We start from the raw sequence: 14,008 nt of genomic DNA on the forward strand, positions 1-14,008 counted from the left end.
TTTTTGGTTTCCAAATATATGGTACATGAACAGACCCGGGAACCATACTATAATATAGGTCTTGAAACTGAGACCCTAAATGCTCAAAGTCATCAGGTATTCCATTCCTTTAATGAGGAGATGAGTAGTGAAGATGAAGTCCCACATACTGTTAAAACCTGTTCATTGATCTGGCAGAGAGTATTGCAAAGAGTCTTAATATAACCAATTGCTTTGTTTGTGGAGGCACCAATATGGGAGATCAATGGCCACAAGAAGCAAGAGAAGTATGATATCCTGGTTCTGAGACAAAGGAGCAACAGATGCCTTCCTACTCTAGTAATCAAGCAATCATACGGGAAAAGTCAGAATGGCAATTAAAGACATCCATAATTGGCCACGTATGTTTAGCTAGGGCAGGCCCAATGTGTAACACAACTGTAGGCAAGTTGACCTGTCTAGGTCAGAAAGCATATGATGCGAATAGTCAAAATACTACCTGGTAGTCGGCTTCAAATGTCTCAGAACCTACTAATTCCTTTTGCTAACTACACCAATTGAAGAAGTATGGTTTGACCTATCGGCTACTTCTAACTGGAGAGCCCCAGCTAATTTATATTGGATTTGTGGAAAGAAGGCCTATTTGGAATTACCACAAGACTGGGCAGGAGCATGTGTGCTAGGTATGCTCAAACCATCTTTCTTTTTGTTGCCAATTTAAACAGGAGAGACTCTAGGAGTCAAGGTGTATGATAAAAATCATAAGAGAAAATGAGCATCATTAAATATAGGTAACTGGGAAGATGATGAATGGCCACCCCAGCGAATTATTAATTATTATGGACCTGCTACCTGGGCTGAAGATGGCACTTATGGTTATCAAACCCCCATATACAAGCTCAATCATATCATAAGATTACAGGCAGTGGTTGAGATCATAACCAATGAGACAGCTGAAGCACTTAACCTCCTGGCAAAACAAAATACCCATTTGAGGTCAGCCATTTATTAAAATAGGTTAGCCCTTGATTATTTACTAGCAGTAGAAGGTGTGTGCGGAAAGTTTAATTTAAGTAATTGTTGTCTATAGATAGATGACGAAAGACAAGCTGTGATTGATCGTAATAGTCACATGGTTAAATTGACGCACGTACCTACTCAGATCTGGAACTGGTATAATCCAGGTAGTTGGTTCGGAAGCTGGTATGAACAGTTTGGAAGGTTAAAGGCAGTGGTAGTCAGTGGTGTATCCTGGTTTTGTGCTGCCCTAGGCATGACAAAAAACTCAGGCACCCCGCACCACCCTTCGCCCCTGCCCTGCCTTGCCTTCTAAATACACACACACATTCACTAACAGACACGCATACACTCTCAATAACAGACACACACATAGTAACACACTCCCTAACAGACACACACTAACACAAACACACACACTCACTTTTTTTAATTTTTATATTCAACCCCCCCAGCCTCCTTACCTTTGGGGATGCTGGGGGGTGAGGTTCTCCCTTTCCCTGGGGTCCAGTGGCTGCTGGGCTGGCGGCGCTGGCGAGGGAGCACCGATTATCACTCGCCTGCTGCAGAGTGATGCCATGAGCCAGAATATAACATCATATTCCGGCTCCCGGCATCACACTGCGGCGCGCGAGGGAGCTGAGCAGACAGCTCAGGGGAAAGTGCTCCCTCGCCGCCCGCCATCCCGACCGGATTTTTAGTTAGCCGCGAGGCTAACAAGACATTTGCCCTGGGCATTTGGGGGCGGCTTTTTTTGCCGCCCCCTGGAAAATGCCGCCCAAGGCAAATGCCTTGTTTGCCTCGCAGCTTATACGTCCCTTGTGGTAGTTATCATTGTCTTATGTCTCTTACTACCCTGCTTGATTCCTTTACTAATACGGTCTGTACGTAGTGTTATCGAGAATACTATTGAGAGGAAGACGGCAGCCCATGTAATGGTCATCTGGAGATATGAACCTCTATCCCAGAGAGAAGTAACCTGTAATCAGGTAGTTGAGCTTTGATAAGTTTACATAGGAACTTCTAGGGTTATGTTTAAAAAGCTTCTATAGATTCTCCTGTTCTGTATTTACCTGAGTGGTATTGGCAAAGTATGGTAAGTGATGCATCTGGAATACATAGTTTCAGAAGCACCAAAGTGGGGAATGTGAGGGGATCTCAGCTAGGCCCAAAATTTAATAGTCCTAAAATCTCCACATGGCATATACAAGCACATGTATCTGTTGGATAGTTACACGTAGTCATCAATGTACTGAGCATGTGCAAGAACTGAAACCACATTTTATTCTCTCCTAAGTTCCATACTGCCTGTCCATATAAGGTAATCCTGTTTCCTGATTGGTGTAAGGGTACAGATGGGGGATGTATAGTCTACAAAAACCCTGTACTCCATGTGCTCAGTGCTCAGACATTTTGGACACCAGTTCAGCTGAGACGCAATCGGTGAAAATAAAGATCTTTGCTTTCTGAACTGACCTGCGTCCAGACTCTCTGTGCGTGGCTTCTTCAGAGTTCTGCTATTACAAAATGAATGAAAGGTTATGTAATTATGTTATGTAATACAGTGAACACAATATGGACCCATATTTATAGATATTTATTTGCATTAAACAACAACTATGCTTAGCTTCAAATAATAATCCACCCTTTCCAAAAATGCAAAATAAATAAAATAAAAAATGGCTATACTTCAGCTTTAATTCAATCAGCACAGGAGACAATGTTGTGCATTGATCACAGTTAAATAGAAACAAAACACAAAATACAGTGTATTGCTGAAAACAATACATTTCATGCAAAACTAAAAAGAATTGTAGTGTTTGCAATAGTCTTGATAAATAATGCACCTACACACTACATCTCTATCCTGCACCACACCATGTTCCCTACACACACACACTACATCCCTTTCCCACACCTCACTATATTCCCTGTGCACACACTACATAACCTACACAAATACACACTACATCTTTATCCCACCTCGCACTCTGTTCCTTACAAACACACACTGCATAACCTACATTCTACATAGCTATCCCACTCGACACTATATTTCCAAAGACCAGTTTCTAAAGGAGCACTCTAGGCACCAGAGCCACTACAGTTTAATGGAGTGGTTCCGGAGCAAAGAGATTGGACCCTGTAGGCTCAGCAGTGTAAGTACTGCCTTTTCTGTAACCAAACATGTCAATGGATATAAATGGCCTCATGAGGTTGCCTTAGTTATTTATAGTTATATTTTTTGATAAAGTAAGCTACAATTCTCTTTTGGAAGTTATTCTGTTTAAGTTCACTACCAACTTACATTCGTTGATTCCATTTAAATATTGTTAGGTCTGTCTCCTTAGTTATGATCAATAAAGACCTTATTTAAATACGGTTTTGATTAAAATGATTAATTATTATTACTGTTTTGTATCAGGACAAGTAGATTGGGCAAACGCTTTAGTCCCTGGACAAGTAGTTGTTTTTTTTTTTGTTTGTTTTTTTAATTCTTTATTTTTGAAGCGCATTGTCAATTACATCGTAAGGTTATGACATTTAACTGGTTACATGAGTCAACACAAAGATATAATGGTAAAGATGATATGTTGCGCTTTTTTTTTGATGCATGAGAAATAAACAGGCTTGTCAGATAAGTCGGCATGGTGTCTAAACATGAGTTATGCAAGACAAGGTAGCATTGACATAGGTTAACGTAATAGATTAGCATAATAGCTTTAACAGAAGATGCTTATAGTTAGTTTGATGACCTGCATTGATTTAAGTAGGCATGCTGGTATTCATACAAGACTGACCTGCTAGGTTATGCAGGATCGACACAGGTAAGTATAGTTACTCGTTAACTTGCATTTACATAGTATGGTTTAACCACCTAGGGGCAGTGGAGCACTGGGCCTGCCAGGTCGGATATGCATGCAGGCTCAGGAGAGTTAAGTGCTGTCAGTGGGGAGCTGCAAAATTAAATCAACTGTACTTAATACTCAACAACAAAAATGGGATTAAAGATGACATTTTGAAATAAAGAATATACAGTTGTTGTCTGCTACAGACTTGAGCATGTGTGACAGGCAGCCTCTTAGTCGTTCCTGTAGTTGTGCCGCATCCGTCGGTGTCATAGCCAGGATCGGGTCCCATGTAGCTCGCGCTGGTTGCTTGCGTGCTTGGTGTCTTAGTAGCTGGGAGCAGGGCCGCCATCAGGGGGTGACAACCATGACGGTTGTCACGGGCCCGGCGGTCCTGGGGGGCCTGGACTGCACAGGTAATCCTCTGCATGCCTGGGCCCCCAGCCCTTCAATCTGCATATATACATAGCGAGTACCGCTATGTATATATGCCTCTGCGGGCCCTGCTGGCTTCCAAGCAGGGCCCAGGATATACTTACCTCCCCTCCAGCACTCTCGCAAGCCACAGCAGTAAAGCGTTGCCGCGGGTTGTCATGACAACGCTCAGCGGCGCGCAATGCATGCTGGGCTAGAGCAGTGGCTGGCAGGAGGGAGAACATGGAGGGAGTCTGCTGGGCTCCTCCTTGCTGCCCCAATAAGCGGAGCCAACGAACCACCAGGGAATCCAGTTTCCCCCCCCTCCCTGGCTACAGGTAAGAGGCAGGGAAGGGGGAATACATATTTTTTAATTATACAAATTCTACATTAAAAAAAAAAAATCCCAGCAGCATTTGTCACACATCCAACACACATCCAACACACACACACACCAAACAGACAAACTGCATCCACTACACAACCATACACATCATCCACTACATTAAACAGACAAACTGCATCCACTACACAACCATACACATCATCCACTAAACAACCACACACATCATCCACCACACAACCACACACATCATCCACCACACAACCACACACATCATCCACTACACAACCACACACATCATCCACTACATAAACACACAAACTGCATCCACTACACAACCATACACATCATCCACTACATAAACACACAAACTGCATCCACTACACAACCATACACATCATCCACTACATAAACGCACAAACTGCATCCACTACATAAACGCACAAACTGCATCCACTACATAAACGCACAAACTGCATCCACTACACAACCATACACATCATCCACTACACAGCCATACACATCATCCACTACAGAACCATACACATCATCCACTGCACAAATACACACAATGCATCCACTACACAACCACACACATCATCCACCACATAAACACACAAACTGCATCCACTACACAACCATACAAATCATCCACCACATAAACACACACACTGCATCCACTGCACAACCACACACATCATCCACTACATAAACACACAAACTGCATCCACTACACACATCATCCACTACACAAATACACACTGCATTCACTACACACATAATCCACTACACACACACACATCATCTACTACACAAACACACACTGCATTCACTATACACACACTACATCCACTACACAAACACACACTCTGCATTAACTATACATACACACTACATCCACTATACACACAATACCTCCACTACACAAACACACACTCTGCATTAACTATACACACACACTACATAAACACACACTCTGCATTCACTATTCACATACTACATCCAGTACACAAACACACACTCTGCATTTACTATGCATACACACTCTGTCCACTACACAAACATACAATCTGAATCCACTATAAACAGCGTATCCACTTTACTCACGCACTTTGTATCCACTACACACATTTTATAGCCACTATACACACACAAACAAATTCAGTACACAGACACCTCATCCTTGTGGGTAGACTTAAGATGGGCCCTGTGGGGGCATTTGGGGGCGGGTTATGTGGGCGGACTTGGGGCGGGTCATGTGGACTGACTTGGGGGCGGGCCCCGGGGGGCCCAGACCGTAGGCTGTGTCAGGGGCCCCAAAATTTCTGGTGGCAGCCCTGGCTGGGAGTGTGTCTGTGTGTCTGCTGGCACCAACCTCAGGCAAAGGGCTGAGCCTGCACCCCATGTCCATAAGTATAGGCTGGATCAGAGTCCTGACAATGTCCCCACAAACCTGCCTGCGACCGTGGAAGGTGAGGTCTTGGGTGGAGTGAGGATGCTCTCGGTGATGAGCCGGAATGGCTCTGAACATGCTTGTTGGGTCTTCACCCTTTAGAGAGATCCGGTGGTCAGGGTGGACGGAGGGGATACACAGTTTGTTTTTGGGCCGCTGCCAGCATCCTATGGTCAGTTCGGCCCCGGCTTTCTAGAGACAGCCTCAGCTCTCCAGCTTATGGTAGACGTGGCGGCCATTTTGCTTGTGCCATGCGGGCCCAGTTTGGTCTCTCCACTGCTCAAATGTTGCGGGTGAGCACTGCTTCCCTGGTGGGGTCCGGGATAAGACCCACCGGCCCACAGGGGGGGGGGAGAACGAGGCCCTCCAAAGGCATGGGAGAGGACCCGCCGGACTAAGTGCAGGAGATCGGCCGTTTCTCCCGCCAGAGCCACGCAGCAGACCGCAAACCCATCAGCCCATCAGTCGGTGCCGTCGGCTTTACGGGAGCCTGACATCCACCCCGAGGGTTGCTGCTCGGTTTCCCCTTTGCCTTCTGGCAGCTGCTGATGTTTTTTCAGGTGAAAAGGGGTAGTTTTGGTCTGATTATTGGAGATTCCTCTGGGAGCTGAAGTGCCCCACATCCATCCACCTTGGCGGCCAGGCCCCGCGCCCCTGTTTTGTTTTTTTAATTTCCACACCCCTGTGCATCTACTTTTCCTACTCTGTACAGAAAAAATAATAATCTCACTTTAAAATATGAATAAGAGGTGCTTTGTGGGGATTAACAGGGGACCCATTCCTCACGAAGATATAGTCCTCCCACGTCTAAGTCAGTCAGTTCTAGAACCTGTTCAGAGCTACTCGATGGACCTGCATCACTATGTTCAGTGTTATCCCCAACAAGGGTTTCCATAGGGGCTAAATACTTATTTTTAGCAGCAACTTCTCTGTCCAGGTCATCCCGTTACATCTGAAAATGGAAAGTCACTAACTCCTCCCTCTATTGGTACTTATCATGCTCAATGATAATTGGAGTTATCATGCTCAATGCCGTCCTTAAATTCCCAAAATGGGGAAAATCCCTGTCAATTATCATTTCATGGACCAATTTGTTTACCAGACCAACTGTATGATTTACAGTGCCACGTTGCATCTCAATAATTTCCTTAGCAGTATGGTACTGGTGTCACCATATATACAGGCAGTTTCTAGATTCTGGGAGTCATTTACCTGAATATTTCTTAACAGACCTTGATCTAGAAGTGTAACCATACTCCCAGAAACTAGTAAAGCATTTACGACTCTTCTCTCTACCCTTACAGTACAACAGGGATGGCCCTTCAGACAATCATTTTCGGTGACTGCATATACTGAGCGAGAGAAAAGTGAGTAATCATACCTCTGATCACCATTCTATTCCATTGCAACAACATTCTCAGGACAGTCCTTTGCAATATGTCCATATTCTTTGCATTGAAAACACTCGATGCTATAGTTAGGCATCATTTTTAAGGCTTGTGCAGAAATCTTCCAGTCTCACAAAATTCTTGCCTTTGCTGGATTGTCCCTTGGGTTGTAAAAACAAATATGATCCTTCCAAGACCCCCTTTTCCCTGGAACAGTCTTACCCTATATACTGGGATTCTGGATCTTAGGGCTAGTAGGTCTCACCTGGTAGGAGAGTTGCAGAAACTCTCCTGTGGACACATACTGTGTTAGGATAACTCAGGCTGACCCAGCGCCTTAGGGGAAACAGGCAATTCTCTTAGGAACCGTTCCATCACAAGCTGTTCCACGAAGTGACTGGCTATATTAACCTCTGGCTGTAACCATTTCCTAGCAAGATGTATTAAGTCAAACATTTGTGACCGTACAGCTTTGTCTTGGCTATAGGTCCAAGAGTGAAAGCTCTGGCCCCGAACCACTGTTGTGACTCCCAAGTGGGCCAAAACTTCTGCTTTCAGATTCTTGCAGTCATATGCCTCTTGAGGCTGTACACTCAGGAATGGAGAGAGGAGGCTTGCCCATTCAGACTCGGGCCAACCTTCTCTTTCAGTTGTCCTTTCAAAAGCGATCAGGTAAGCTTCTACAACATCTGTGGCAACCCTATTTGCAAATTGTTACTCAGAGCTTTAGAACTATGTGACACTTCCACAGTATACCTGGCCAGCCTCTTAGATAGGTCCTGGATCTCCTGTTGCATGGCACAAGTGGAAATTTGCTGCTCCTCTTTTTGTGCAAACACCAGTTGCTACAGGACTAATAATTTCTTGCTGGGTGGCTGCAGCAAAGCCGTAACATCCTCCTCCATTTTGTTGGTATTGGTTGCCTTTACAGACTGTCAGTGTGGTGCCCGCATCTTCCACCATATGTGACCTGGGATTATTCATATCCTGTCTTGAGGATGTGAATACCACACAAATTGAATTTCTTGTAAATGCAGTCTTCTGTTTAAGAGGTCTGACAAACAAACATAAAACAAAAAATGAAAAGCCATACTCTTTTGAACACAAACGGACACTTGTTGCAAACTGCTGTTGCCAACAATGCAAAACATCTTTTTTCATTCAGAACACGAACTTCTTTAACAGACTCTTGTAGAGAGAAATACAGCCTCACACACTGTTTGTCTTTCCCCTTGTGAATACCTGACAGGGAATTTTTATAGCAGTCTTGTACAGATCATTGCTAGCAGGTGAGCAACTACCTGGGTGATCCAGAACTCCTGGACTGCGCACCTGCTGTGCTGCATATAAACTGTGGAGCACTGGATCTGGAGCTGAACAGAAGAATCAGAAAATTAGAAGTGGCATGTCTATTTTACTTCACCACCTATAGAATATACTACACTATATTACTAGACATGTGCAATTCGTTTTGTTGAAAATTCTTCCGAATGTCCAAAGTGCCACATTTGGGAATGCCGAAGTACTTCGGATTTCTGAAAAGTGGCAAAACAGGAGAGGGTTGGGGTAGAGTTAATGGTTGTAGTAGAGTTAGTGGTTGGAGTAGGGTTAGGGTAACCCTAACCCAACCCTACCCCTACACTTACACTTACCCGAAGTGCTGAGCCGAACATTTTTCCCACGCACTTCCCTACTCACCACCATATGAGTTTGAGGACACCCAGAAGGTGCTGCTTCCCTGTACCCATTCCTGACCTATACCCAGGGCCAGTGCGTCTTTAAGGCAGCACAGGTGGCCACCTTAGGGTGCACTGGCTCTGGGGGGCAGGAGGAAAGATTCTAGTGATCGACAGGCAGCGTTATGCCCCACCCCGCGTGCAGCTGTGGTAGTATCAGAGGCGGCGAGGGTGCTCTGTTCTCCCCGCTCTGCTTCTTTTGAGAGCCATTTTCTGATGCAGCCGGAGCCAGAATATGACATTATATTTCGGCTCCCATAAACAGCCCGCGAGGCGCCTCTGATTCTACCACAGCCGCACGCCTCTCAGCAGACCCACTGGACCCCAGGGACAGATCCACGCCAGCTCTCCAGGTAGGGAGGCTGGGTGGAAAATTTTTCATTATAAAAATATTAATAATTAGTGAGTGTATGAGTGTGTGTGTGTGTCTGTCAGTGCAGGAGTGGGTCAGTGTACGTTTATGAGTGTGTCAAATCAGTGAGTATGTTTGTCATTTAGTCTATCAGTGTGTCTGTCAATGGGTGTCAGATCAGTGAGTCTGTGTGACTGTCAGTGTGTTTACACCACTGAGTGTAGCATGGCAGAGCGCGGTACAGGAGCTTCTGTTTCCTGTACCTGGCTGGACTAACAGGAGCAATTCCTGTCAGTCCGGCCGGGTACAGAAAACTGAAGCTCCTGTACAGGGATCTGCTCCGCTCAGCAGCGCTACAAGAGAGGTAGGAGGCACGCCAGGAAAGGGAGGGGACCACTAAGGGGCTTGGGGGTGCACCAAGGGACAGGGAGGGGAGAGAAACACTAAAGGGACAGGGAAAGGAGGGGGAGAGGAGAGGAGAGGAACATTAAGGGGCAGGGAAGGGAGGGGACCACTAAGGGACAGGGAGGGGAGAGGGAATGGATGTTAAAGAAACCCACTGCGGGGCTTGAGAAGGGGAAAAAGAGGGGCTGTGGGGGGGGAGAAAGACACAAAAGGGCTGGGAAGAGGAAAAGACACAAAGGGGCTGGGAGAGAAGGAGTCGCTCAAAGGGGCTTGGAGGATGTAAGAGTGATACAAAGAGGGGGGATATGAGACACACAAGGGAGTTGTAAGACACACACTGAGGAAAAATAGGAGATAAGATGCACTAAAGGGGGTAAGACATTTAACCCCTTAAGGACCAAACTTCTGGAATAAAAGGGAATCATGACGTGTCACACGTCATGTGTCCTTAAGGGGTTAAAAGAGGGAATAAGAAACAAAAAAGGGAGGTTAACAGGCACACAGGTGAAGATGTTATTTTTTTGGGGGGGTGGGGGGATGGCGGAAAAATGCTTCTGCGCCTATGTACCCAAAAATCCTTGCACCGGTTCTGCCTATACCTAGTTACAGCCAGAGATAAGAGAGATTTTGGTATGGGCAGTACCAACTGCCATTCTATGATCTAACAAAGTTAGAAACCTCACCATTGCACACAAAACACACTATATATGTATATATTACATGATCGCTTTTGAGAATTGCGATTATATATATATTTTTTTTCTCAATTGTATCTGTTTTGCCTTGCCCCCTATAACATTTCTTAACCCCAATAAAACCTACAATATCAATATAACAACTGTTGTAACATCATCACTTCATAAAGGGGTTAAATAGGATTATGTAGAGAGGTTAAAAATAGTTTGCTTTGAATTGCCCTCTTATGTCTGGGATCATTAAAGAAAATTTATGTACTTTACTGATGAATTGTTTATGTGGCACTTTCTTTAATGACCCGTTTTCTCTTGGAGGGCACTCAAATCGCCATGCCATGATGCAACTTGTAGCGGTTATGGTGCACGGACTTCTGGAGGCAGTCCCCTTCATTTTAGTGAAAACCAGGGCTCATCCCTGGTGCAGGCATCCAGTAATGAAGGCAAAAAAAAAACCAAAACATCTAGCTGGATGCAATGGAAGCTTGATGCTGCACTTGCCCCTCATGCATTCGCTAATTTTTATCAGTTGAACGCTCTCAGCCAATGAATTCCCCTCTATGCATAAAAATATCCAGCATTTACATTAAGTAGTCTGGATCACTTGTTTTTGGCCTGCGAATGGCATCCTAACTACACGGACGTAGGTGGAGTTACACCTCCCGCAGGTAGCCCCACTAACCATGTACAACATTTTATTATCAAATAAATGACGTGGATAGGGTGCTTTGAGTAACACTGGGAGAACTGCACCATAAAACACTCAATGCACAATGACAACCACGATGAGCTGCAGTAGATTTTATAATATATAAAATTCTGCTTGGGATCTGTACTTCAGAGTCCAGTACACACGAAAAGAGAGAGTCACACTTTATGTATGGTCTACCATTTACTAATCACTCATTAACTATACAAAATAGGCTTTATTCCCCAACTCTGCTTTTTGAAATAGAATTTTCAACCCTTGCTATTGTTCAAATTCCCAGTTTAGTGAATAACCCACTGATGTACCACTCAATAACCCTTTTAGCTATACCACTAAAACGAAGATAAAAAAAGATGAGGTAATATTTAATATGGCACATATTACCAGAGCAGTCCAGCAATCGGCTGGTCCACTATTAAAAAAAAAAAAAAAAAAAAACACAAGGTACAATCCCAGTGACTTTGCAGTAAGATCTTTAGGAGGGAATCAGGAACAGCAGCATAATATTATATTTTCATTATATATGAAAGTGGTAATTTATTGACTAAATGGCTTGGAGACATGACTGTTTGGAAGGTCATCAGTATATATCCTTTATTACGTCACACGGTTTAGAATGTTTGTAAACGGAATGGAAGCACACAGGTGGACTGGAGCCATGAGGATTCCCTGGCCAAATTTGCAATATAGCAGGAGCAAGGATTGAGAATTGCCACTTACACATAACAAAGGCTTATTAATTTACTTTTAGGCAGTTTCACCCCATCAAGCTCCCCCCTATCAACAAGGGATCAGAGGTTCACCGCTCATTTTTCTTTTCAGACAGCAATCCCCCCCCACAATATGATTTTGTGCTCTATGTGAAACAAATATTTTGCCCCCCCCCCCCCCAATAAAATATATATATTATATATTTATATTTATGCAATGTATTGCTACAAAAATCAATTAAAAATAGACTATGAAGAAAAAAAAAAATCTATTTTATTTGATCAAATGATTTAGAGGGTCCAGCCCTCCAGCACATGGGAGTAAAACAAAATCAATATAAGCTTTCGCGTTTTAGCAATTTTTTGACAAATCACGGATTTTAAAAAGAAAGTCTTATTTCCATTGTCAGAATACTATTTACACAGTGATGCACCATCATATATATTTATATAATTTCTTCACAAAATTTCCCATTATTTAAAAAAAACAAAAACAAATATATATATACACAAAAATTAAAATATACTTAAAATATTTAACCTGAGTTGATAACATGGCAATGAAAATAGTTAAAGGGATAGGAGGTAAAAGTAGCAGCATCACAAGCGTGACATTTTCTGGGTGCAATTATCTCTCGCATCTTAGTCCCTCACTGTAAAGTCGGTGTCATTTTGAGAACCCCAAACTCTGTTAATAGGGCTATAGTCAGGAAGACTGCATAGAGGAAGAACAGAGCAAAACCATATGTGCGGCGTAGATGGAAGCACTGAGCAGGCACCGACACCAAGGAAAAGATTAGGCTGGCACCAAGACCACCTGCCAGGACCCACACCAACAGACCTGGGGCCTCCAGCTGCAGAAAATAAAAAAATACAGGTTTAAGAAAAACAGATACACACAATATATAAACAGAATTTATTGTTGTTTCACCCACTAAATGGATGGCTTCCACTCTCTAGAAGCATTAATTTCTATGTACTAAGAGACATCACAAGGGGGTGGCTTGGAGTCTGCCTAGTATCAAAGGCATGCTGGCTAGATAAGGGTCCCAGAATCATTAATTTGCTTGGCCCCAATTCACAATGGGTTCCAAATTGTAAACTTTCCAAGGGCCTTGTGGGATCTTATTCCTTCTCCAAGTTCTAGCATGCTGTACCGGAGGTTATTGCATTGTCTATGTAAGGAAGGATCTGATATTTTGACATTGATCACAGTGTCTGTAATTGTATACTTTGTATCTAGTTCTGCCTGCTGCAAACTTATGCTTCAGATAGGCATCATGCACCCGAGCTCCCAGCATCACATGTATTCCATTCCATAAGCAGGAACTATTTAATAAGCACAAAGTAGAGTCAGCCAGAAAGGTAGTTATTCATTTTGGGTGACGGCAGGGACACAAGTGGGGTCAGTGGCCCACCGCCAAATGCCTACCCAACTTCTCTTCATATCGCTCTATGTTGGGAAATATGAGATACTAGCAAATGCACACTCACACAAAAATAAAATAAAAATACAGGTAAGGCCATAAGGCGAGATACAAGGTTAACTGACCTGTAAAACTGCATTGGATAGATTCATTTGCAGAAGGCATCCTAATCCAATCCCAATCAGGACATCTGGGTCAGGTCAAGGAAAACAACAAACCAGACTCACAATTTTTACCATGGCTAAGGTACTGGTTTATAGACAGACATTCACAAGTAGATCTAGGTCTTTAGAATCCAGTGATGGCACTTTTTTCCCCAATACATAATTTAACATAATAAATAAAAAGTTACTCACATTTGAAGTTCTTGCATTTGCTGTAAAACCCTGAACCAGGAAGGGATTCAGCCAACCATTCCGGTTCTTGGAGAAATACTTCAAAGAGCACAACCACTTCCTTGTGCTTTAGAGCAGTGGTCCCCAAACCAGACCTTAAGGCACACCAATGGTCTTTGTTATGTCAGTATCACCATAA

The 14,008-nt window shown here is 43.6% G+C and overlaps 1 protein-coding gene across 2 annotated transcripts in view; it reads right to left on the reverse strand.

The window, feature by feature from the left end:
* Positions 1-12,533: 12,533 nt before the first annotated feature.
* SLC8B1 (solute carrier family 8 member B1) overlaps positions 12,534-14,008 on the reverse strand; it is a 42,531-nt gene continuing 41,056 nt past the window's right edge. For both annotated transcript variants that reach the window (XM_063454695.1, XM_063454694.1), the window contains exons 15-16: positions 13,600-13,664; positions 12,534-12,901 (exon numbers count right to left, since the gene is read on the reverse strand). In XM_063454695.1, coding sequence (XP_063310765.1) covers positions 12,698-12,901; positions 13,600-13,664 — 269 coding nt within the window. In that variant the 3' untranslated portion in view covers positions 12,534-12,697. The remainder of the gene's footprint in view (positions 12,902-13,599; positions 13,665-14,008) is intronic.

Source organism: Pelobates fuscus, chromosome 5, assembly GCF_036172605.1.
Source record: "Pelobates fuscus isolate aPelFus1 chromosome 5, aPelFus1.pri, whole genome shotgun sequence".
Taxonomy (NCBI): Eukaryota; Metazoa; Chordata; class Amphibia; order Anura; family Pelobatidae; genus Pelobates; species Pelobates fuscus.